The following is a 27,972-nucleotide window of genomic DNA, read 5'->3' as shown; positions in this document are numbered from 1 at the left end:
TAGAGAAAAGAAAATCCTCTTACACTGTTGGTGGGAATGTAAATTGGTGTATATGAAGAACATTACAGAGGTTCCTTAAAAAACTAAAAGTAGAGTTGCCATATGATCCAGCAATCCCACTCTTGGGCATATATCTGGAGAAAACTCTAATTCAAAAAGATACATGCACCTCAATGCTCATAGTAGTACAATATATAATAGCCAAGATATGGAAGCAAATTAAATATCCAACAGATGAATGGGAAGAAGATGTGGTATATATTAATATACACAATGGAATACTATGCTATGCTAAGTCACTTCAGTCATGTCCGACTCTGTACGACCCCATAGATGGCAGCCCATCAGGCTCCCCCAACCCTGGGATTCTCCAGGCAAGAACACTGGAGTGGGTTGCCATTTCCTTCTCCAATGCATAAAAGTGAAAAGTGAAAGTGAAGTCGCTCAGTCGTGTCCGACTCTTAGCGACCCCATGGATTGCAGCCTAACAGGCTCCTCCGAATGGAATACTACTCAGCCATAAAAAATGAGATAATACCATTTGTGGCAACATGGATGGAACAAGAGGTTGTCATAGCAGGTGAAGTCGGTCAGATAGAGAAAGAAAAATATCATATGATATCACTTACATGTGGAATCTAAAATATGATACAAATCACAAAACAGAAATAGACTCACAGACATAGAAAACAAACTTATGGTTATCAAAGAGGAAAGGCAGGGAAGAAGGATAAACTAGGAGTTTGGGATTAGCAGGTAGAAACTACTATATATAAAAAAGATAAACAACAAGACCCTACTATACAGCACAGGAAACTATATTTGATATCTTGCAACAAACTATAGTGGAAAATAATCTAAAAATTATATATATATATATAATATAAATATAAAAGTTGTTTTATATATATATAAAACTGAATCACTTTGCTGTACACCAGAAACTAACACAACATTGTAAATTAACTATATTTTAGTAAAAAAAAATATAAAAAAGAAATTAATAAAGAGAAATAAATGGAAAGACATCCCATACTCAAGGACTGGAAATATTAATACTGTCAAAATGTGATACTAATCAAAGCAATCTACAGATTCAATGCAATTCTTATCAAAATACCAATGATGATTTTTATGGAAATAAAAAATATCCTAAAATTCATATGAACCACAAGAGACCATGAATAGACAAAGCAATCTTGAGGAAGAAGAACAAAGAAGTATGTGTTATATATCCTGATTTCAAACTACAGTAATCAAAACAGTAAGGTACTGGCATAAAAAAGTACATATTGACCAATGGACTGGAATAGAGGGCCTAGAAATTAACCACACATTTATGGTAAGCTGATCTTAGACAAGGAGGGCAAAAATACACATGGGGAAAAAACAGTCTCTTTAATAAATGGTGTTTGGAAAACTGGATATCCAGGACAAAAAATGAAATTAGATGCTTCTCTTATACCATACACAAAACCCAACTCAAAATATTAAATACTTAAAAATAAGATGTGACACTCTAAAACTCCTAGAAGCAAACAGAAAAATCTTCTTGACCATTGGCCTTGGCAATAATTTCTTAGATATGATATCAAAAGCACAGCGAACAAAAGCAAACACAGACAAGTGTCATTAACTCAAACCCATATTCGTAGCAAAGAAAACAATCAGTAAAGTTAAAAGGTGACCTACAAAATGGGAGAAAGTATTTTCAAATCATATATCTAATAAAGGGTTAACATCTAATCCGTGTCTCTTTCTCCTGCATTTGTAGGCGGGTTCTTTACCAATAGCACCACGTGGGAAGCCCAAAATATATAAGGGACTCCTGAAACTCAAAAGAAAAAAAAAAAAAAAGATGTGCTGTGAGGATGTGGAGAAATTTTATCCCTTATGCACTGTTGGTGGGAATGTTTAAGCTGTTACAACCACAATGGAAAACAGTTGGAAGATCATTAAAAAATTTAAACTAGAACTCATATAATCCAGCAATCCCACTTTTGGCTATATATCTAAAAGGACTGGAATAAAAATCTGGAAGAAAAATCTGCATTCCCATATTCACCACAGCATTGTTCACAAAAGCAAAGACATGGGAACAATCTAAATGTCCATTGAGAGATGAAGGGATAAAGGAAATATGGTGTATAAATACAAAAGGATATTATCTAGCCTTAAAAATGAAAAAATCTTGTCATTTGCTGCAACGTAGGTGAACTTGGAAGACCTGCTAAGTGAAATCAACCAGAAACAGAAGAAAAAATACTACATGATCCCACTTATATCAGGAATCTAAAGTAGTCAAACTCATAGAAGCAGAGAGTAGAACCATGCTTACCAGGGGCTAGGAAGAGGGGTAACTGAGGAAGTGTTCATCAAAGGGTATATAGTTTTACATATGCAACATGAATAAATCCTATAGATCTATCATATAGCATAGCATAGATAGTTAACAATACTGTATTTGATAATTAAAATTTTGTTAAAAGGATAGATCATATGTTAAATGTTCTTATCAAAAGAAAAACTGGAGGGAGGAAATTTCTGGAGGTGATGGTTAAGTTTAGGGCATTGTATTGGTGATTGTGTATATGTACCTTCAAACCCAACAAAATGCATACATTAAATATGCACAGCTTTTTTATAATGTCAAACATATTTCAATTAAAAAGAAAAAACTTAACCAAGGAAGTGAAGGACTTATATACTGAAAACCACAACACACTGCTCAAAGAGATTAAAGACAACACAAATAAATGAAAAGATGTCTCATGTTCATGGACTGGAAGAATAAATTGTTGAAATATACATACTATACAAATTAGTTTACAGATTTAATGTAATTCCTATAAAAAACCCAATGACATTTTTTGTAGAAATACAAAAACAACCCCAAGATTCATAAGGAGTGAGAAGGGAACCCTAAATAGCCAAGCAATCTTGAGAAGAAAGAACAAAACTGGGGAGGCCTCACATTTCTTAATTTCAAAATACGTTACAAATCTACAGTAATCAAAACAGTATGATACTGGCATAAAGATAGACATGTAGACTAATAGAAGAGAATATAAAGCCCAGAAATAAATTCACACATATACAGTCAACTGATTAATGGCAGGGGGGTGGGGCAAGAATACACAATGGGGAAAGGATAGTCCCTTTGACCAATAGTGTTGGGAAAAGTTGATATCCACATGCAAAAGTATAAAACTGGCCTCATTTATATCATCCACAAAAATCAGCTCAAATTAGATTAAAGATTTAAACATAAGGCCTGAAACTCTAAAACTTCTAGAAGATCGCATAGGGGGAAAACCTCATGATACTAGCCTTGGCAATGATTTCTTAGATATTACAGCAGAAGCACAGGTAACAAAAGCAAAGGTAAAGTGGGACTATATCACTAAAACACTTCTGCACAGCAAAGGAAAACAATCTAAAGTGAAAAGGCAACCTACAGAATGGGAGAAAATATTTGGAAACCATATATCTGATTAGAGGTTAGTATCGAAAATATATAATTAACTACAAAAACTCCATAGCAAAAAGACAAATAACCTGAAAAAATGGGGAAATGACATAAATAGGCATTTCTTCAAAGAACACACACATAAAATAAGTGTTGATGAGGATGTAGAGAAATTGAATCTTTGTGCACTTTTGGTAGGAATGGAAAATGGTGCAGCTGCTATACAGAACAGTATGGAGGTTCCTCAAATAATTAAAAATAGAACTACCATATGATTTAAGAATCCCACTTCCAGTTATTTATCCAAAATAATTACAATCAGAATTTTGAAAATCTGAACTCACGTGTTTATTGCAGCACTGTTCACAATAGCCAAGAGGTGGAAGCAACCTAAATGTCCATCACAGATGAATGAATTAAAACAACAACAACATCAAATGTGGCATATACATACAATGGAATATGATTTGGCTAGAAAAAAGAAAGGAAATCTTGTAATATGCTATGACGTAGATGAGCTTTGAGGGCACTATGCTGAAATAAGCTAGTCACAGAAGAAAAAGTACTGCATAATTTTACTTTATATGGTATCTATTGTAGTTAAACTCACTGAAACAGAAAATAGAATAGTAGTTGCCAGAACTTGAGAGGATGAGGTAATGGGGAGTTTCTGTTCAGTGGGTATAAAGTTTAGTCATGCAAGATGAAAAAGTTCTAGAGATATGCTGTAAAACATTATGCCTATAGTTTACATACTGTAATATACACTTGAAATACTGTTAAAGGTAGATCTCAGGTTACATGTATTTTACTACACTGGAGGAGAAAGAGATGCATAAATTACTTATTTTATAACTTAAAAAAACTTGAGAAAAATTCAGATAGGAGTAGCAAAAGCAAAGAGCTAGAAAACAGAGCCAGCTTAAATGACTTATCCACTGAAATGTATGAGTAAATATGTTGAACACTGCAATAAGCAGTAGACTCTTTATGTCTCAAACCCTTTACAAGCTGGATATTCACATATTTAGCATTTAACTATACTCTTAAAGGCAAGGGCATAGAATAACTGACTTGTGGTTCACTTAAGTAATTTCAGGTGATCTAGTTTTGGCTCTGAAATACTCATTATAAAAGCATCATTAAATTAAATAACCATAGAAAGGAAGAGGTATGTGAAACATATTGCAAGTTTCTCACCAAGTAGGAAAGATCCATACTAAGATTATTGCCTTTGACATGAACATTTTTAAAAAATCAAGAGGACATCTGGTCAAGATGGCTTGGTCACTTCTTGCATAGATGCATCTTCTCTGATCCAAAAATATACATATATGCATGAATACATACATACAATATACATGGTTATGTATGTATGTATATATCTACAACATACATACATATTCATACATACAAAGATACACACAAAGACAAAACTAGGCTCAAAAACAAGATAAATATTTCTGTGAAAGAGAAAAACAGAAACTTCAAGTGATAATAGAGGATGAAACTCTTCCTGGTATTCCTCTGCAATTATTGTTTTATATTTTTTTAACTTTATATAAATGGTGTTATACTGTATGAGTTCTTCTGCATCTACCTGTTTAAATTTTTAAAAAATAGACTTTATTTTTAAAAGTTTTAGATTTATAGAAAAATTGAGGGGATAGTACAAAGAATTCCCATACACCCCACACCCAGTTTCTCTTATAATTAACATCTTACATTATTACAGTACATTTCTTAAAATAAATCAATCAATATTAGTGTATTATTATTAACTAAAGTCCTGTTTGGGACTCTCTGTGCTTCCTGGATTTGATTGACTATTTCCTTTCTCATATTAGGGAGTTTTTGACTATAATCTCTCCAAATATTTTATCAGACTCTTTCTCTTTCTTCTTCTGGTACCTCTATAATTCAAATGTTGCTGCATTTAATGTTGTCCCAGAAGTCTCTGAGACTGCCTTCAATTCTTTTCATTCTTTTTTCTTTATTCTGTTCCTTGGCAGTTATTTCTACCATTCTATCTTCCAGCTCACTTATTTGATCTTCCTCTATCTGCTATTGATTCCTTCTAGTGTATTTTTAATTTCAGTTATTGTATTGTTCATCATTGTTTGTTCTTTAATTCTTCTAGGTCCTTGTTAAATATTTCTTGTATTTTCTCCATTCTATTTCCAATATTTTGGATCACCTTTACTATCATTATTCTAAATTCTTTTTCAGGTAGATTGCCTATTTACTCTTCATTTATTTGGTCTTATGGATTTTTACCTTGCTCCTTTGTCTGCAACATTTCTCTGTCTCCTCATTTTGTTTAACTTACTGTGTTTGGGGTCTCCTTTCCACAGGCTGCAGGGTCATAGTTCCTCTTGCTTCTGGTGTCTGCCCCAAGTGGGTGAGGTTGGTCCAGTGGTTTGGGTAGGCTTTCTGGTGGTGGTGGGGAACTGGTGCCTTTGTTCTGGTGGGTGAAGGTTGGATCTTGTCCCTCTGATGGGCAGTGCCATGTCAGGTGGTGTGCTTTAGGGTGTCTATGAGCTTAGTATGACTTTAGGCAGCCTGTCTGATAATGGGTTCCTATCCTGCTAGTTGTTTGATGCTCAACATCACTCATTATTAGAGACATGCAAATCAAAACTACAGTGATATATCACCTCACACTGATCAGAATGATCATCAAAAAAATCTACAAACAATAAATGCTGGTGAGGGTGTGGAGAAAAGGGAACCCTCTTGCACTGTTGGTAGGAATGTAAATTGATACCAACACTATGGAGAACAGTATGGAGGTTCCCTAAACAACAGAAAACAGAACTGCCATATGATCCAGCAATCCCACTACTGGGCATATACCCCAAGAAAACTACAATGCAAAAAGACACATGTACCCTCAGTGTTCACTGCAGCACTATTTACAATAGCCAGGACATGAAGGCAACCTAAATGCCCATTGACAGATAAATGGATACAAATGTGGTACTTAGCGATAAAAAGAATGAAACTGGGTCATTTGTAGTGATGTGGATGGACCTAGAGGCTGTGATACAGAGTAAGTCAGAAAGAGAAAAATAAATATTGTATATTAATGTATATGTATGGAATCTAGAAAGATGGTACAGATGAGCTTATTTGCAGGGCAGGAATAGAGATACAGATGCAGAGAATGGACATGTGGACACAGCAGAGGAAGGAGAAGGTAAGATGAATTGGGAGAGTTGGACTGACATATATACACTGCTGCTGCTGCTGTTAAGTCGCCTCAGTCGTGTCCGACTCTGTGCAACCCCATAGACGGCAGTCCACCAGGCTCCCCCGTCCCTGGGATTCTCCAGGCAAGAACACTGGAGTTGGTTGCCATTTCAGTCTCCAATGCATGAAAGTGAAAAGTGAAAGTGCAGTCGCTCAGTCATGTCCGACTTTAGCGACCTCATGGACTGGAGCCTACCAGGCTCCTCCAGCTATGGGATTTTCCAGGCAAGAGTACTGGAGTGGGTTGCCATTATATACACTACCATGTGTAAAACAGATAGCTAGTGGGAAGCTGCTGTATAACACAGGAAGCTCAGCCAGTGTTCTGTGATGACCTAGAAGGGTGGGATGGGGTTTGGGGTAGGAGGGAAGCTCAACAGGAATAGGATATATATGTACTTACAGCTGATTCATGTTGTATAGCAGAAACCAACACAACATTGTAAAGCAATTATACTCCAAAAAAAAAAAAAAAAAAAAAACCCAAAAAACACAAAACAATAAATCCATTTAGATTTAGATTTCCTTAGTTTTTCTCTAACATCCTTTTTGTGTTCCAGGACTCCATCCAGGATATCATAGTACATTTAGTTTTCCTATGTCTTTAGCCTCCTCTTTGCTATGGCAGTTTCTCAAACTTTTCTTGTTTTTAATGATCTTGACATTTTTGAGGAGTACTGGTCAGATATTTTATAGGATGTTCCACTACTAGAATTTTTCTGCTGTTTTCTCATGGTTATATTGTGGTTATGGATTACTAGAAGGAAGATTATAGAGAAAAAGAAGCGACTCTGATCACATTATATCAAGCATACATACTATCAACATGATTTATGACTGACCTTTGCTTTGATTGCCTGACTGAGGCAGTGTTTGTTAGGTTTCTACACTGTAACATGATTTTTTTTCCCCTGTATTTCCATACTGTACTGTTTGGAAAGAAGTCACTAAGAGTAGCTCAAAATTAAGTGGTTGGGAGTTATGCTTCCTTTCCTTGAGGCAGAGAATCTGCTAGTAAACTATTTTTTAAATTAATTAATTAATTTTAATTGGAGGGTAATTACAATTTTGTGGTGGTTCTTGACATACATTGACATGAATCAGCCACTGGTGTACATGTGTCCATCCATCCCGAGCCTTCCTCCTCCCTCCTACCTCCCTCCCCATCCCATCCCTCCAGGTTGTCCCAGTGTATCGGCTTTGAATGCCCTGCTTCATGCATCAAACTTGGACTGGTGATCCAACTTGGTGATCAAACTTGGATCTGATTCACATATGGTAATATACATGTTTCAATGCTAGTCTCTCAAATCATCTCACCCTCGCCTTCTCCCATAGAGTCCAAAAGTCTGTTCTTTATATCTCTGTCTCTTTTGCTCTCTTGCACATAGGGGTACCATTACCATCTTTCTAAATTCTATATATGTTAATATACTGTATTGGTGCTTTTCTTTCACTTTGTATAATAGGCTCCAGTTTCATCTACATTATTAGAACTGAGTAAAATGCATTCTTTTTAATAGCTCAGTAATATTCCATTGCGTATATATACCACAACTTTCTTATTCATTCATCTGCCAATGGACAGGTTGCTTCCAATTCTTCTTCATGTGATATTTGTCTCCTCTCCCTCATTTATTGATTCACTCAATGATTTTATTATCAGTATTGACTCACAGATATTCTATACTTTGGGTTATAATCCAATATTAATTTACTTAGTTTGTTGTACAAATTGTTCTATCTTTAGTTATTGGAAACTCTCAGTTGGCTCCTGTGTGCCTTTGACATATCCCCAACAATATTTTTACATTATTTTGAGCACCTGCTTACTTTCTTGCACTACAGCATGTTCAGCATCTTTTCTCCCATTCCTTCATTGAGGTTGTGTTATATATCTGTAATAGTTAAATTCTCATCACAGTCTGCATTCTTTCCAGGGATTACTCAATCTCCTAAATGATTTTTAAAAAAATATTTATATTAAGGGTCCTTCTTTATGCTGTACAGTTTCATGGATTTTGACAAATGCATTCCTCACATCCACTATTATACTATCATACAGAAAATTTATACTGCCCTAAAAATCCTCTGTGTTCACCCATTCCTCTCTTCTCCACTCCTCCTGAAGTCCTGGCAACCATTGTTTACTGTTCCTACAGTCTTGTGTTTTTCAGAATGTCATATAATTGAAATCATACAATATGTAGTCTTTTCAAACTAGCTTCCTCACGTATTAATAAGCATTTATAGTCCCTCTGTCTTTTTGTGACTTGGCAGATTATTTCTTTTTATTGCTGAATTATATCCCATTGTATAGATGTAGCACAGATGAATGTATCCACTCATCTACTGAAGGACACCTTGATTGCTTCCAGTTTCTGGTAATTATGAATAAAACTGCTGTTAACAGTCACATGCTGGTTTTTGTATGAAAGTTTTTAAATCAATTGAGTAAATAACTAGGAACTTCATTACTGGATTGTATGGCAAAGCATGTTTAACTTGGTAAGATACTGCCAAACTATCTTCCAAAGAGGTTGTGCCATTTTGTATAACAGCAATGAATAAAAGTTCCTGTTGTTTAGCATCCTCAATAGTATTTGGCATTGTCAATTTTAGCCATTCTAATAGGTGTGTAATGGCACCTCATTATTATTCTATTTTGCAATTTCCGGGTGACAAATGATGATGAGCTTCTTTTCATATGCCTATTTGACATGTATATAACTTCTCTGGTGAGGTGTCTGTTCCTTTGCTCATTTATAAATTGGGTAGTTTGTTTTACTACTGGTGAGTGTTAGGAGTTCTTTGTTGTATTTTGGATATAAGTACTTTATGAGACATGTGTTTTGCAAATATTTTCTTCCAGTCTGTGGCTTGTCTTTTGATTCTCTTAAAACCATCTTTCATATAGCAAAGTTTATAATTTTAATAAAGTAGGATTTATCAATTTTTTGTTTCATAAATCATCCTTTTGGTGTTATACCTATAAATACATCACCAAACACAATGTCACTTAAATTTTCTGTTTTCTTCTAGAAGATTCATAATATTATGTTTTACATTTAAATCTATAATCTAGTCTGAGTTAATTTTTTGAAGAATGTAAAATCTGTGTCTAGATTCTTTTTTTGCATGTGGATATCCAGTTGTTCTAACAAAATTTGTTGAAAAGATTATCCTTTCTCCATTGAGTTGCCTTCGCTCCCTTATCAAAGATCAGTTCACTATATTTGTGAAAGTTTATTTCTGGAGTCTTTATTTTACTCAATTTCTTTTGTTTTCAACCAGCATCAAATTACTTGATTATAGTTAGTCTTAAAGTTAGGTAACATCAGTCTTTCAACTTTGTTCTTCTTCAGTATTGTGTTGAGCATTCTGGATATTTTCTCTTCCCATATAAACTTAGAATTAGTGTGTCTATATCCACATAATAGTTTGCTGGAGATTTTTTTGGGGGACTGTGTCTTCCAATCTATAAACAGAGGATATCTCTGCATTTATTTATGTCTTTAATTTTTCACCAGGGTTTTATATTTTTCTGCATATAGATCCTACACATATTTTGTTAGATTTGTACCTTAGTATTTCACTATTTTTTGGTGGTATTATAAAGGGTGTTGTGCTTTTTATTTCAATTTTAATGGTTCATTTCTTGGTATACAGGAAAGCAATTGATTTTTCAAATACAAATCTTATATCCTCCAACTTTCACGTACTCCTTAGTTCCAGTAATTGTTTCATGTTCTTGTTGATAGATTGGAATTTTCTACAAAGACATACATGTCACCTGTTAACAAAGATAGTTTTATTTTTTCCTTCCCAATCTGTGTGCTTTTTAATTTCCTTTCCTTCTCTTTTTGCACTAGCTAGAATTTCCAATACAGAGATGAAAAGAAATTGAAAGAGGGGACATACTTGTATAGATTCCGATCAAAGGGGAAAACACCTAGGCTTTCACCATTAAGTATGATGTTAGCTGTGGGGTTTTGTTGATATACTTTACCAAGTTGAAAATGTTCCCCTCTATTCCTAGTTTGCTAAGAGTTTGTGTCATTAATGGGTGTTTGTATTTTGTCAAATGCCTTTTCTACATAAACTGAAATAATATTTTTCTTCTTTAGTCTGTTGGTGTGGTGGATTACATTAATTGGTTTTCAAAAGTTGAATCAGTCTTGGATATCTGGAAGAAATCCCATTTAATAGTGATATATAATTCTTCTGATACATTGTAGGATTCGATTTCCTAATATTTCACTTTTTAATCAAAATATTTTGATTTTCCTAATACAACAGTCCCCCTTTATCCAGTTTCAATTTTTGTGGTTTCAGTTACAAAGGTCAACTGTGGTCTGAAAATATTAAATGGAAAATTCCAGAAATAAACAATACATAAGTTTTAAACTGTACACCATTCTGAGTAGTATGATGAAATCTTGTACCATCCCACTCTATCCTGCTCTGTCCCACCCAGGACATGAATCATGCCTTTGTTCAGCATATCCACCCTGTATGCCCCATTAAATAGTCATCTTGGTTATCAGATCAACCATCACAGTATTGCAGTGCTTATGTTTAATAAGTTAAACATAAGTTAATAATGGCCACAAAGCTCAAGAGTAGTGATGCTGCCCATTTGGATATTCCATAAATTAAAATTTTTCATAGGTAGGTATTGTTGCTCAGTTGCTCAGTCAAGTCTGACTTGTCATGACCTCATGGACTGCAGCATGCCAGGCTTCCCTGTCCTTCACCATCTCCGGGAGTTTGCTCAAACTCATGTCCATTGAGTCAATGATGCCATCCAACCATCTCATTTTCTGTTGCCCCCTTCTCCTCATGCCCTCAATCTTTCCCAGCTTCTGAGTCTTTTCCAGTGTGTCAGCTCTTCACATTAAATGACCAAAGTATTAGAGCTTCAGCATCAGTCCTTCCAATGAATATTTAGGGTTGATTTCCTTTAGGATTGACTGGTTTGATTTCCTTGCAGTCCAAGGGACTCTCAAGAGTATTCTCTAGCACCACATTTTGAAAGCATCAATTCTTTGGTACTCAGCCATCTTTATGGTCCAACTCTCACATCCATATATAAGAAAAAAACAAAAACAAAACTAAGTTTCAGTACAATCTGTGGTTTCAAGCATCCACTGGGGGTCTTGGAATGTATCTCCTGAAGATAATAGGGAACTACTCTATTTAGGACTTTTGCATCTATGCTCAAGAGAGATATTGGTTCATGTTCCTTCGTTACTGTAATATCTTTATCTGATTTTGGTATTAACCTAAGGCTGGTTTCAAAGTCAGTAAGAAAGTATTTCTTTTGCTTCTATTTTCTGGAAAAGACTGTAGCCAATGGATATTTTCTGCTCTCTTTTAGTGTATCAAATATATCTTTTTATAACTGTTAGTAAAATACCTTAGAGTTTGTAATATAGCTTTAAAACTAAGTCCACTATCACATAATATGATACCACTTGACAGATAGTAGAGATATCCTGTAACAGTTATACACACCAAATAAAATTCCTTCTTTCCATCCTTCATTCTATTTTTCCTGCCATCCATTACACTTATTCATATCCTCTAATTACCTATCATGTTGCTATTACTACTTGGAACAGTTATCTTTCAGATCATTTAAAAATAGGAAATTAAAAATTCTATTTCACCTTCATGTATCCTTTCTCCTACACTCTTCCTTTCTTTATAGAGATCTATTTTCTGACATATATAATTTTTCCTTCTCTCTGGAGAACTTTTAAACAGAAATATTTCTTGTAAGGCAGGTCTCCTGGTGACAAGTTCCCTCAGTTTTTCTTTGATAGTCTTTATTTTTCCTCCACTTTTGAATGACTGTTTTTCCTGGATACTGAATTATAGGCAGGTATTTTTCCCTTTCATCACTTTAAATATTTTACTCCACTCTCTTCTTGCTTGCATGATTTCTGAGGAGAAATCCAATGTAATTATTATCTTTATTTCTCTATTGGTAAAAGAGTTTTTCTCTGGCGGTTTCCAAGATTTTCTCTTGGCCTTCAGTTTTCTGTGTTTGAACATTATATGCTTAGGTGTTTTTTTTTTGGGGGGGGGGCTATTTATCCTACTTTGTGTTCTTTGCTTGGATCCTGGATCTGTAATACAGTGTCTGTCATTAATTTTGGAAAATTCTCAGTCATTCTTACTTCAAATATTTCTTTTTTTCCCCTTCTGCTCATTTCTTCTTCCACTATTCCAATAATATGCATGGTACACCTTTTGAAATTGTCCTTGGATATTCTGTTACATTTTTAAAGTCTTTTTTTTTTCAATCTTTGCATTTCAGTTTGGAAGGTTCCTATTGACATGTCTTCAAGCTACTAACCGGAGAAGGCAATGGCACCCCGCTCCAGTACTCTTGCCTGGAAAAATCCCATGGATGGAGGAGCCTGGAAAGCTGTGGTCCATGGGGTCACTGAGGGTCAGACACGACTGAACGACTTCACTTTCACTTTTCACTTTTATGCATTGGAGAAGGAAATGGCAACCCACTCCAATTGTTCTTGCCTGGAGAATCCCAGGGACGGGGGAGCCTGGTGGGCTGCCGTCTATGGGGTCGCACAGAGTCAGACACGGCTGAAGTGACTTAGCAGCAGCAGCAAGCTACTAATTCAATCTTTCCTTGTCTGTATCCAGTCTGCTGATAAGCCTATCAAAGGCATTGTTTTTTTTTTTTTTTTTTGGCTATGCCACATGGTTTACAGAATCTCAGTTCCCTGACCAGGGATTGAACCTGACGATGAAAGCCCAGAATCCTAACCACTAGGCCACAGGGAACTCCCAAAGGCATCATTTCTGTTACACTGTTTTTGATTTCTTACATCTCTTTCTAGAGTTTCTATCTGTCTGCTTATATTATTCATTTGTCCTTGCATGTTGTAAACTATTTCTAGCAGACTCATTAGCATATTAGCTATAGCTATTTTTAAAAAACATGTGTCATATCTGAGCTTGGTTCTGATGTTGGTTTTGTCTCTTGAGACTGTGGTTTATCTTTTGGTAAGCCGTATCATTTCTTTTTTGTTGAAAGGAAAAAATCATTTATTTTTTGTTACGTTATGTGTAACACAGTAGAAACTGAGATAAACAGGCCCTTCATGTGAGGTTTTATGTTAATCTGGCTAGAAGTTGGGCTATGTTTAATGTTTGCTTTAGCTATAGGTTGTCAGAGGTTTTTCAGTTTCCTCTAATATCCTTGTTTTTGTCTCCCTTGTTTTCTTTGAGTTTCCCTAAAAACATTTTAGAGTTTGAGCCTTGTAGGTTCTTCAGCTATAATTCATAGTTATCATACTGAAGACCTGTTGATGTGGTAGTAAGGTGCAGTGTATGGGAAAACATTCTGCATCTTATAATTAAGTCTCAGGCATTTACTGTGCCCATGTATCCAGCCTGTAACCTTCACAAGTATTTCACAGCTTTTATTCTCTTTCTTATAGATGACACAGTAAGACTAGAGGGGCCTGGAGTTCAGTAATTTCCCTTCTCCCACACTAGAGAAGGCTTTGGTTAAGTTGTTTTACTTTCTGGATAGCTCTTTGTTAGGTAGACGCTCTGGATGTATTTCAAGTTGATTCCTTTTTCTATCAACATGCCAGAAACAGAAGACTTATTCTTGGCTCTTTACATTGAGAACCCAGTGGGGTTCCTGGAGGTAAAAGTCGTGAAAATGCGGGGGCCCCCTTAGACTGTGGCCTCCAGAAGTTTATTACTCAAACACTAATCTATACTCTGTTTCCTGCAATTTGTCAAAGTTACCACTTAAGTGTCCCTACCAATTTATGGCTCAGTGCTTTCTGCTTCTGATAAGCAGATCTGGGAAGTGATTCTTGGTAATTGCCTGTCTCTTCAGACTTCATGGTTGCAGTTTGCTCTCTGACTTCAAATCTCTGATGAATCCAAGAAAAGTCATTGATTTTTTAGTCTGTTCAGCTGTTCTTCCTGTTGTAAGACAGTAGTGATGACTTCTAAGCAGTTTACATGTTGGCACTGAAACCCAAAGTCTCAAACAAAACATTTTTCATTCAACATTGTTTCATCCATGTTGATACCTGTAGTTCTGTTTCGTTCATTTTTTCTTCCATATCATATTCTATTTTATGAATTCACCATGCTTTATCCATTCTCTTGCTTATGAACATGCATGTTGTTCACAACCAATGCTACTATGAGCATCCTTATAACATCTCCTAATGTGCATGTATAAAAGTTTCCCTAGGATAGATACCAAGAAGTGGGATTACTGACCTACAGTGTTGAGCATCTTTCATTTTACTGAGTATTGCCACAATGTTCTTGAAAGTGGTTATACTCATTTATATTCACCCAGCAGTATATTAAAGAATTCTTACTATTCCATACATTCACCAGTACTTGGCATTGTCAGGCCTTTAAATGTATGCCAAATGTAAAAAAGGTATTAAATGATATTAAGTAGTATCTCATTGTAGTTTTATTTTGCATTTCTTTGATTACTAATGAGACTTTATATGTTAACTGGTCATTTGTGTTTTCTCCCCTATGAACTGCCTGTTCATATCTTCTGGCCATTTTTATTGGATTGCTTGTCTCTTTCTTATTGATTTATAGAGAAAGATTTCCTTCAAATATCTCAAAAAGCACAAACCATCTAAAAAATACTGATGATTTAATTATGTCAAAATGAAAGACTTCTGCTTAACAAAAGACATCAGAAACAATGTTAAAAATATAAGCTACTCACCTGGTGCAGCAAAGGTTTGTATCTAGAATTCTAAAATAAAATCTATAGGTAATACTAAAACCTAAACAATCAAAATCTATAAATACTATTAAAAACTAAATAAATAATGGGAAAGAAACAGAACAGGCAATTCACAGACGGTTCCTGAAAGGCTAATGAATGTATGAATACATGCATAACTTCATTGGAAATCAGGAACATTGAAATTAAAACCATGAGATACCTTTCGAATATATTAGACTGGCCAAAATAAAAAGTCAAATATTTTAAAGTCTCAGCAAAGATGTGAAAGAGATTTCTTAAACTCTGCTCACGGAGGTGAAAATATACGTATCTTATATTACCATGATTCCACTCCTAGATATATAACCTAGAACAGTGATTCTTAAAACGTCACTCAGACCAGCATCATCATCAGTATCTCCTGGGAACATGGAAATGCAAATTCTCAGGTCCTACTCCAGATGTACAGAACAAAAAATTCTAGGGGCAGAACCCAGCAATCTGTGTTTTAACAAGCCTTCCAGAGGATTCTGGTACATGCTAACGTTTGAGAATCACTGCAATAGAGCAATGTTTTTCTGGCCCTTTTGACTGAGATCTATAGGAAGAAATGCATTTTATATTCTGGCCCACACACATATCACACACAAAAGCACAATAAACAAAAGCTTCAAAAAACAATAATTATCCTTAGTAATCTATGGACTGCACTTTGATATTTTGTATTTCTTTAAAAAATTGCTGCTTGTGACCTACTAATAGTAATCTAAAGTTTGAAAAACTGTTCTAGAGAAACTCCTGTACATGTGCAACAGGAGATGTGTACAATAGTATTTGTTGCAGAACTGTCTATAATGGAAAAAAAAGAAAAGAAAAAATCTTCAGGAGAATGGATAAATGAATTACAGTATCTTTCTACAATGGAATCCTACACAGTTCTTACATCTTTAGAAATAAATTTTAAAAACATGTATATTGAGTCAAAAAGCAAGTTGTAGAAGGATAGTTTAAAAATAAATAAAATTACATGTTGTTTATGAATATACAGATTTATAGTAAAAGTATAAAACATGCGTGGGAATGATAAATGGAAAACACAGGATGGTGGTTACCACTGGAAAAGAGAAAGGGGAATGGGAGTAGTGAGGGATACATGAAAGTTTCCAGGTGTCTCTGTAAGGCCTTAGTTTTAAAAATCAACCAAATATGGAAATTGTTAAGAATTGATAGGGAATTCCCCGGCAATCCAGTGGTTAGGGTTCCGCACTCTCACTGCCAAGGGCCTGGGTTCAATCCTGGTCAGAGAACTAAGATCCCACAAGTCGTGTGGTGCAGCCAAGGGAAAAAAAAAGGCAAGAATTGGTAAAGAGAGTTGGTTAGGTACAAAGGTTCTTGCTATATTATTCTCTGTAACTTTTCATAATTAATAATTTTCATAATAAAAAATAAAAATCCAGCTACCCTTGAACATCAAGAATATATTAGAAATGTAATCACTCAAAGGAAACTGCTTAATAATCCTTGACAACACCTTTTTAAAAATTTAGGGACAGCCAGAAGCTAACATTATTTTTCTGGTTTTGTTTTTTATATGCTCCAGGGGCTTGTGTTGCTTTTTTGAGTGACATGATCATGAAATTTTCACTTCTGGATGTAACACATACCATGATTGTGACATAATGATCTGACCAACCAAATGAGGATTATTTACAACTTTTCTTAGATATTTGCCAATTCCTCAAGGCTTAGAGGCCCTGTGCTTTCACTTTGCTGCTAAGCTACCAGCAATTTAAGTCATATGTCATATGAAAGCCAGGTGGAGCATTCTGAAGAGAAAACTCATGTGGTATAGCAAACCCTACTCACAACCAGGCACATGGCTACTAGATATGGTGGGCCTATGAGTTTTTCTTTAGTTTAGGGTTTCTAGTGGGCATGGACTAGAGTCTGATCAAGATTTCTTTAAAATTCTTGTTTTTTAAATAAAATTCTAAGGATAGCTTATGACGTTAGAAAACCACAATGAACATCATAGGAAATAGGCTACTTATAGAGTCAGAGCTACTTATATAGCAGAGAATTAATAGTAAAGGTCAAAGAAAAACACAATCACTGTGCCTATGTCATGATTCTTTGGTATAATCAAAGCTAATACAAAAGTATTACTTTAAGTAGAGGTTAATAAAAATGAAAACAACCCATTTTTTTTTCTTGGTTTGGCCTATACCTTGTTTGGCTCCCCTGGATTATATGAAGAAAACATAGGAATTTTTCGGATCTCTTCCTCTGACAAACGATTTCTCTGGATCTCATCTTCTGGGACAAATTCTATTGGCTGCGTCAGCTTCTTAGGCCCAGTCCAACACTGCTCAGGTGAATTATCAATAACTTTTGCCACATGGAGACTGGGACCTTTACCCTGTGCTGCCTGTTTTCCCTTGTCCTGGAGTAATGACGGGTTCTCAGCTGTGCCACTATCTCCCACTGATGTAGCTGAGACCAGTGAGTGGGAAGCAAAGGGTTCACCTCTCATTAGTTGGAACTCTTCAAGACGTTTTTTCATTATCATCTCTTGGTAAAAACTTTCCAGCTTGTTCATGGGATCACCTTTGTTCTTCTTTTGGGGTTCATCTGGATCAAGACAAAGAGATACGGAAGTTCTACAAAGCCTACCAAAACAACCTTTGACAAATTAATAAAAATTAAATCTTGAATCTCAGATAATGAAACTCTGCTGGGACAGGTATTTACAACCTGTGAAAAATGACAATAATATATAGCTATGTTATTACAGTGCATCTTGGGCAAGCCCGGGACTATGGTGAGGCAAGTGAGGCACCTGGGGTCCAAAATTGAGGTGCTCACTCTCAGGGTCATGCAAGTACATGCATCTAATTGATAAAGGCATTTGAAAAAATGTAACTAGTATGGCATTATCACACTTCACAAAATTAATAATAATTCCTTACCATTATCTACTACTGAATTCATATTCAAATGGCCCTGATTTTCTCAAAGATGTCTTTTTACACTTGGTTCAAGATCTAAACCAGCCATTGGCTGTTGTCTTTAAAGCTTCATTAAAACACACACACACACACACACACACACACACAAACACACATACACATACACACACACACAGAGCTTCCCTTCTTTCTCAGCCCTCAAACCTTTTTTCCCCCAATCCCACTTATTCATTAGAGAAGCCACATCATTTGTTCAAAACAAATGAATTTAATTGGTTGTTCCTCATGATATTATTTAACTTGTTCCTCAATCCCCTCTATTTCTTACAAACTGGTAGTCAAATCTAGAGCTATGCTACCATGTGGCCACTAGCCACATGAGTCTATTTAAATTAATTTTGTAAATGTTAGTTCCTCTGTTAAACTACGAATATCAAATGTTCAACAAGCACATGTGGCTACTAGATATCATTCTGGGCAGAATAAAGACCATTTACATTATTGTGAAAAGTTATATTGGATATTGCTGGTCTAGATTTGAGTTCAATATTTTTAGGCAAGAATCCTCCATATATTATATAGATGTGTATTTCCTATTACATCATATCGTTAGGCACATAATGTTCAGTGGTCCCATTTCTAGTGATGTTAAAATTGATCAGTAGATTCAGGTGCTTTTGGTCTGATCCTTCCATTATTAAGTTTTCCCATTTGCTTTTTAACTAAGGGGTTTGCATCCATTGATGACCATTGCTTAAATCCATTAATTTATTAAGAGTTGTAAAGAGGGGCTCCTCTAATTCTATTATTTATTTTGTACTTATTATTTCTATTATTTCTTCTGTATTAATTATTTGGAATCCTATAATGGACTTACCATCATCAACTATTTGGTTTTGCTACATAAGTTCATATAGGAAAAGTAGGACAAATGCTTGATTTGTTTCCCATTATTTTTCAACTATAAGAGTTTAATGAGTTGGTACTTTAAAAGTGTCCAATGGTGACCAATGATTATTTTTAGTATAATTGTGAGACATGTATTTTCATATATTTCATGTGTTTCAATTAAATGTAGTCATTCTTTTTAGTGATCAAGTTATTCCACTTAGGATCAGTGCATGTGTGTAAGGTTGCTTCAGTTGTGTCCAACTCTTTACAACCCTATAGAATGTAGCCTGCTAGGCTCCTCTGTCCATGGGGATTCTCCAGGCAAGAATACTGGAGTGGGTTGCCATGCCCTCCTCCAGGGAATCTTCCCCACCCAGGGATTGAACCCATGTCTCCTGAGGATCTTGCATTGCAGGCAGATTCTTTATCACTGAGCTACCGGGGGAAGCCCTAGGATCAGTGAAAGTCCCTTAAAATTGGCTCCTGTACTGCTTTCTAGCTTTCTGGCATAGCAAGATATCTTAAGTTCATCTTACATATTTCCTGACTCAAAAGTGAAATATTTCTCTAAGGACCACTGGCTCCTGTTAATGTGAAATAGTATTTAGAAACAACAATATGTTGCTAAATCTGTTCATAAATGTTGAGTTGTTGTTGCTTCTAGGCCTTTTTCAGTGAACAAAAGTAGGAAAATTTTTATGAAAAATAAACCATAAATTTATACTGGTATTTCCACTTCAAATTAAGATTACAAGATTATTACTCAAGTTCATGATTTTTGACTTGTATCTCTCTCACATGTGCTTAGGATACTGGCTCCTAATGATATTAACAAAATTATTTATTAGCTTTTTCCTACAATATATAGAATTTTTAAATGTCAATAACAATACTAACATGATTATCAACAATAAAACTACTGAATACAGTTTTAAAATTCTTTGTCCTTTAAATTATATCCCATTAGGAATATGCAAATATTATTTAAAATCATTTTCTCTGTATGGTTATGATACCAACTTTATTCATAGGCTAATTTGCTTCAGGCTGTTTATAAATTTTAGGGATTTATTTTTTCCCTTTTGATTAATTTTTAAAATTATGCAAAACATTTACATGGGTCTAAAATGAAAACGAGGGCTTCCCTCATAGCTCAGTTGGTAAAGAATCTGCCTGCAATGCAGGGGACCCCGGTTTGATTACTGGGTTGGGAAGAATTGCTGGAGAAGGGATAGGCTACCCACTCTAGTATTCTTGGGCTTGCCTTGTGGCTTAGATGGTAAAGAATTCACCTGCAATGCGGGAGACCTGGGTTCAGTCCCTGAGTTGGGCAGATCCCCTGGAGAAGGGAAAGACTACCCACTCCAGTATTCTGGCCTGGAGAATTCCATGGACTGAATAGTCCATGGGGTCACAAAGAGTCAGACATGACTGAGCAACTTTCACTTCACTAAAGTGAAAACTGTATTATACAGTACCTTCAAAGAAGTCTCACTTTCCATCTCTGTAAACTTCATCCCACTCCTTTCCTTCTCCATAAATAATCATTTTACTAGTTTTGGTTTTATGGTTCCATTGTTTCTTTTTTGAAATATAAGTAAACAGGCACAAACACATAACACATGCACACACACACGTATGTGTGTTTATATTTTTGTTTAGTTGGTCAGTTATGTCCAACCAACTCTTTTGCAACCCCACGGACTGTAGCCCACCAGGCTCCTCTGTCCATGGGATTTCCCAAGTAAGAATACTGGAGTAGGTTGCTATTTCCTTCATATATATATATATATATTTCAGTATATCCCTTTCTCCTATATAAAAGGTAACTTACTATAAACACTGTTCTACAACTTACTTCTTTGCACTTAACAATATAACCTGGCAATAATTCCATGTTAATGTATAGAGCTCTTTTCTTTCTTTTAGTTGCATAGTACTTCACTGTGTGGATGTACAAGAGTTTATTCAACTACCCCCTACTGATGCACCCTGGTGTTGTTTCCAGTCTTTACTGCTACTGTGAATAATGCCCTGACAAACAGCCTGTGCATAAAGGATTTTGTATTTTCTCAGTATATCTTTAAAATTGATTCTAAGAACTGGCACTGCTGAGATAAAGGGTAAATGTATAACAAATTTTTCTCTATGTATTTCTAAATTTCACTCTGTAAGAATTGTATTAGTCTGTATTTCCACCAGCAAGGTATAAGAATAGTTACGAAAGGATTTCTTAAGACCTAATAAGCAGTAACTATTAAGGAATATATTGACAAATTCAACTACATTAAAATTAAAAGCTTCTGTTCATCAAAAATATCCTAAAGAAAAAACTCACAGAATGGGAAAAGATATTTGTCATTCAAATAATTGATAAAGAAGAGAATCACTAGGAAAATGGGCAAAAGACAGAAAAAGGTGCCTTGCAAAAGAGGAAATACATTTGCTAATAAATACAAGGAAAGTGCTCAATATCAGAATTCAGGGAAATACTAATTAAGAAGGGAATACCATATTGGCAAAAAATAAAAAAGAATACCAATACCACATGTCAGTGGCAATTTTACAGATTGCAGATTACAGAATCAGTGCAACAGAAAACAGGGGAAATATGGAGAAAAATCAATGAAACCAAAAGCTGGTTCTTTGAAAAGATTAACAAAATGGCAAATTCTTAGCTAGACAAACCAAGAAAATAAGGAAGACAAAAATGACTAAAGTCAAGAATTAAAAGGGAGGCATCATTACTGATCCTATACCAATAGAAACAATTAAAAGGGAAAATTATATATAACTTTAGGCCAACAAATGAGAAAGCTTAGATGAGTGAACAAACTCCTAGGAAGATATGAATTACCAAAGCAGTCTTAAGAAGAAAAAGAATAGCTGAAAACCTTATAATAAGAGAGCTTGAATTAGTGATCAACAAACTGCTCACAAAGAAAAGTCCAGATTCAGATGGTTTCACTGGTGAATTCTACCAAATATTTAAGAAATAATATCAATCCTGCACACTTTCAGAAAATAAAGGAGGAGGTAATATTTTCCAACTTATCTATTATGTCATTATTACACTGAAACCAAGTTTAAAAAGATACCACAAGCAAAGAAAAATCACAGGCCAATATCTCTCATGAAAATAGACAAAAAATCCTCAATAAAATATTAGCAAGCCTAATCCAGCAACATATAAAAATGATTATAATTATATACTTGCAAGTGGGTTTATCCCAGGAATGAAAGATTGTTTTAACATATAAATAGCAGTTAATAAAATGTCATATTAACAGACTAAATCTTTAAACCACATACTCACTACAGTAGGCGCAGAAAAAACAGTAAATGAAATCTAACACCCATTCATGATTTTCAAAAAACTCTCAAATAACTAGGAATAGAAGGGAACCTCTTCAACCTGCATGGGGTAGGCACCAAAGATGTCTGCACCCTGCGATCTTTGAAAATGTCACATGGTAAAAGGGACTCTGCAGATGTGATTGTCACTGATTATGGTGGTGGGCCCAATGTAATTATAAGGGTCCTTACAAGAAGGAGGAAGAAGGGTCAGAAACAGTAGAAATGTAGGATGGAAGTAGAGGTAAGAGTAATGTGAGGAAGGGGCCATTAACCAAGAAATGCAGGTAGATTCCAGAAGCTGAAAAAGGCTCCCCTAGAGAACCCCAGAAGGAATATAGCCCTGTGAACATCTTGATTTTAGGACTTTTGACCTCTACAACTGTAAGAGAAAAATTCTGTGTTGCTTTAAGCTGTTAAATTTATGGTAATTAGTTGCAGCATCCATAAGAAAGTAATATATTTCTAAAGGCATGCACAAAAAATCTAGAGGTAAGATCACAGTTAATGGTTAAAAACTGAATGTTTTCCCCCTAAGACTGGGAACAAGGCAAGGATGTCTGCTCTCACTATTGCTGAAATAAATTATAGAAAATCAAAATAAAGGAAGATACCTTCGATATTCATGGATTAGAATATTCAATACTATTAAAATGGAAATTTCCCCAAAATTGAATTACAGATTCAGTACGTCCTTATAAAAATTCCAGCAGGCCTTTTTTTTTTTTTTTTGTAGAAAAATTGACAAGCTGCTTCTAAATTTACATGGAAATATAAAGGACCTAGAATAACCAAAGAAATTTTGAGAAAGAGAAACAAAATTGGAGGAATTATACTATCTGATTTTGAAACTTACTATAAAGGTAAGGAGGTTCAGAGTATAAGGATAGGCATATATATTGGCATATAGATCAAGGAAACCAAACTGAATGTCCAGAAATAAACTTATATTTTTGATCAACTGATTTTTCTACAAAAAATCTTCCCTGGTGGCTCAGTCAGTAAATAATCTGCTTGCACTGCAGGAGACCCAGGTTCAATCCCTGGGTCAGGAAGATACCCTGGAGAAGGAAATAGCAACTCACTTCAGTGTTCTTGTCTGGGAAATCCCATGGACAGAGGAGCCTGGTGGCTATAGTCCACATGCTTGCAAGAGTTGGACATGACTTAGTGACTAAACCACCATCACCATTTTTCTGCAAAAGTGCAGGGACAATTCAATGGGGAAATAATAATTTTTATAATAAACAATGCTGGGACAACTGGATATTCAAACACAAAATATGAACTTCGATCCTTTACTTAACACAGAAAAATGAACTTAAAATAGATAATAAATGTAACTGTAAAGGCTAAAACTATAAATATTCTAGAAGAAAACATAGGAGAATCTCTTTCTGACCTTGAATTCAGCAAAGATTTCTTAGATACGATACCAAAAGCATAAGTCATAAAAGAACAAATTAATAAATTGAACTTCATTAAAATTAAAAAAAATTGTTCTTCAAAATACATTATTAAGAAAATAAAAAAAAATAGACTGGAAGAAAATATTTGCAAAGCATATATCTTGTAAAAGACTTGCATTCGGAATATACAAAGAACCTTTACCACTCAATACTAAGAAAGCAAACAACCCAATAAAAAACTGGGTAAAAGATTTACAGAAACTATAAAACTCTTAGAGGAAAACTTAGGCAGAAGACTCAATGACACAAATCAAAGCAAGATCCTCTATGACCCACCTCCTAGAGTAATGGAAATAAAAACAAAAGCAAACAAGTGGGACCTGATTAAACTTAAAAGCTTTGGCACAGCAAAGGAAACTGTAAGCAAGATGAAAAGACAACCCTCAGAATGGGAGAAAATAATAGCAAATGAAACAATTGACAAAGGATTCATTTCTAAAATATACAAGCAGCTCATACAACTCAATGTCAGAAAAACAAACAACCCACTCAAAAAGGAGGAAAAAGACCTAATCAGACATTTTTCCAAAGAAGACATACAGATGGCTAACACATGAAAAGATGCTCAACATTGCTCATTATTAGAGAAATGCAAATTGAAACTACAATGAGATATCACCTCATACCAGTCAGAATGGCCATCATCAAAACAATAAATGCTGGAAAGGGTGTGGAGAAAAGGGAATCCTCTTGCACTGTTGGTGGGAATATAAATTGATACAGCCATTATGGAACACGGTATGGAGATTCCTTAAAAAACTAGGAATAAAACAACCATATGACCCAGCAATTCCACTCCTAGGCATATACCCTGAAGAAATCAAAATTGAAAAAGACACATGTATCCCATTGTTCACTGCAGCACTATCTACAATAGCTAGAACATGGAAACAACCTAGATGTCTATCGACAGATGAATGGATAAAAGAAGCTGTGGTACATATACACAATGGAATATTACTCAGCCATAAAAAGGAACACATTTGAGTCAGTTCTAATGAGGTGGATGAACCTTGAGCCCATTATACAAAGTGAAGTAAGTCAGAAAGAGAAAGAAAAATATTGTATTCTAATGCATATATATGGAATCTAGAAAAATGGTACAGAAGAATTTATTTACAGGGCAGCAATGGAGAAACAGACATAGAGAATAGACTTATGGACATGGGGAGAGGGGAGGAGAGGGTAAGGTATGGAAAGACTAACATGGAAACTTACATTACCATATGTAAAATAGATAGCCAACGGGAATTTGCTGTATGGCTCAGGAAACTCAAACAGGGCTCTGTATCACCCTGGAGGGATGGGATGGGGAGAGAGATGGGAGGGAGGTTCAAAAGGGAGGGGATATATGTATACTTATGGCTGATTCATGTTGAAGTTTGAAAGAAAACAACAAAATTCTATAAAGCAATTATGCTTCAATTAAAAAAATAAATTTATAATAAAAAAAGCAAAAAAAAACAAAAAACAAAAACCTGGGTAAGATTTGAATAGACATTTCATCAAAAAAGACATATGAATGGCTCATAAACACATGAAATAGCATCAAGGTTATTTATTATAGAAATTAAAAATAAAACTAAAATTAGATACCAGTACACACCCACAAGAAGAGCTGAATAAAAAATATGCAATAACAATTGTTGGCAAGGATGTAGAGACATAGGAATGCTCATACATCACTGATGAGAAGGTAAAATGATACTTTCATATTGGAAAACCATTTGGCAGTTCCTCAAACATTTGTACATAGAATTTGACCCAGAAAATATTCACTCAAGAGAAATGAAAACATATCCACACAAAAACTTGCAAATGAATGTTTATAGCATTGTTCATAATAGCCCCAAAGTAGAAACAACTCGGTGTCATCAAGTGGTGAAGGGATAAACAAAAAGTGGTATATCTATACAATGGAAAACTATTTAGCAATAAAAAGGAATGAATTACTGATACATGCTACAACATGAGCAAACTTCAAAAACATCATGCCACCTGAAAGAAGCAAAATTTCAAACATCAAATATTATAAGATTTTATTTATATGAAATATTTAGAAATGATATATTCATAGAGACAAAGATGTAGGGTAGACATGGGAATTTATTTACTACAAATCAGTTCAAGGGAATTTTGCAAAGTCAAGGAAAAGTCCTAAAACTGGATGTAGTAATTAATGACTGTACAATTCAATAAACTTAATAAAAAGTACCTAATTGAACACAATAGGTGAATTTCATCATATGTAAATTGAATACACAGAAGAAACTATATGAAAAAGGGTCTTAATGACCAGGATAATCACAATGGTGTGGTCACTCACTAGAGGCAGACGTCCTGGAATGTGAAGTCAAGTGGGACTTAGGAAGCATTACTACAAACAAAGCTAGTGGATGTGATGGAATTCCAGCTGAGCTATTTCAAATCCTAAAAGATGATGCTGTTAAAGTGCTGCACTCAATATGTCAGCAAATTTGGAAAATTCAGCAATGGCCATAGGACTAGAAAAGGTCAGTTTTCATTCCAATCCCACAGAAGGGCAGTGCCAAAGAATGTTCAAACTACCACACAATTGTACTCATTTTGCATGCTAGTAAGGTTATGCTCAAAATCCTTCAAGCTTATTTCACTCTGTATAATAGGCTCCAGTTTCATCCACCTCATTAGAACTGATTCAAATGTATTCTTTTTAATGGCTGAGTAATACTCCATTGAGCCTATTATACAGAGTGAAGTAAGCCAGAAAGAAAAACACCAATACAGTATACTAATGCATATATATGGAATTTAGAAAGACGGTAACGATAACCCTGTATGTGAGAGAGCAAAAGAGACACAGATGTATAGAACAGTCTTTTGGACTCTGTGGGAGAGGGAGAGGGTGGGATGATTTGGGAGAATGGCATTGAAACATGCATAATATATAAGAAATGAATCGCCAGTCCAGGTTCGATGCAGGATACAGGATGCTTGGGGCTGGTGCACTGGGATGACCCAGAGGGATGGTATGGGGAGGGAGGTGGGAGGGGGGTTCAGGATTGGGAAAACGTGTACACCCATGGTGGATTCATGTTGATGTATGGCAAAACCAATACAATATTGTAAAGTAAAAAAAAAAAAATCCTTCAAGCTAGGCTTCAGTAGTACATGAACTGAGAACTTCCAGATGTACAAGCTGGGTTTCAAAAAGGCAGAGGAACCAGAGATCAAACTGCCAACATTCGCTGGATCATAGAGAAAACAAGGAAATTCCAGAAAAACATCGACCTCTGTTTTGTTGACTACGCTAAAGCCTTTGACTGTGTGCATCATAACAAACTGTGGAAAACTCTTAAAGAGATGGGAATACCAGACTACCTTACCTGCCTTATACTTCTTTATAGGGGAAGTAAGGGCCTCTTGATGAGAATGAAAGAGGAGAGTGAAAAAGTTGACTTAAAACTCAACATTCAAAAAACTAAGATCATGGCATCTGCTCTTATAACTTCATGGCAAATAGAAAGGGAAAAAGTGGAAACAGTGACAGATTTTATTTTCCTGGGCTCCAAAATCACTGAGGATGGTGACTGAAGTCATGAAATGAAAAAAAGCTTTCTGGGAAGGAAAGTTATGACAAAACTAGACATCATATTAAAAAGCAGAGACATCATTTTGCTGACAAAGTTCTGTCTAGTCAAAGCTATGGTTTTCCCAGTAGTCATGTAGAGATGTGATAGCTGGACCATAAAGAAGACTGAGCACTGAAGAACTAATGCTTTCGAATTGTGGCACTGGAGAAGACTCTTGAGAGTCCCTTGGACTGCA

The 27,972-nt window shown here is 35.1% G+C and overlaps 1 protein-coding gene across 7 annotated transcripts in view; it reads right to left on the bottom strand.

Annotated features, from left to right (window-relative positions):
* Positions 1-27,972, bottom strand: part of RBM41 (RNA binding motif protein 41) — a 73,093-nt gene that overhangs the window by 14,638 nt on the left and 30,483 nt on the right. For all 7 annotated transcript variants that reach the window (XM_025277265.3, XM_025277266.2, XM_025277262.2 and 4 more), the window contains one exon: positions 17,710-18,113. In XM_025277265.3, the coding sequence (XP_025133050.1) occupies positions 17,710-18,113 (404 nt within the window). The remainder of the gene's footprint in view (positions 1-17,709; positions 18,114-27,972) is intronic.

Source organism: Bubalus bubalis, chromosome X, assembly GCF_019923935.1.
Source record: "Bubalus bubalis isolate 160015118507 breed Murrah chromosome X, NDDB_SH_1, whole genome shotgun sequence".
Lineage (NCBI taxonomy): Eukaryota > Metazoa > Chordata > Mammalia > Artiodactyla > Bovidae > Bubalus > Bubalus bubalis.
Note: the sequence above shows the minus strand (reverse complement) of the source record. Positions and strands in the feature narration are given on the sequence as shown.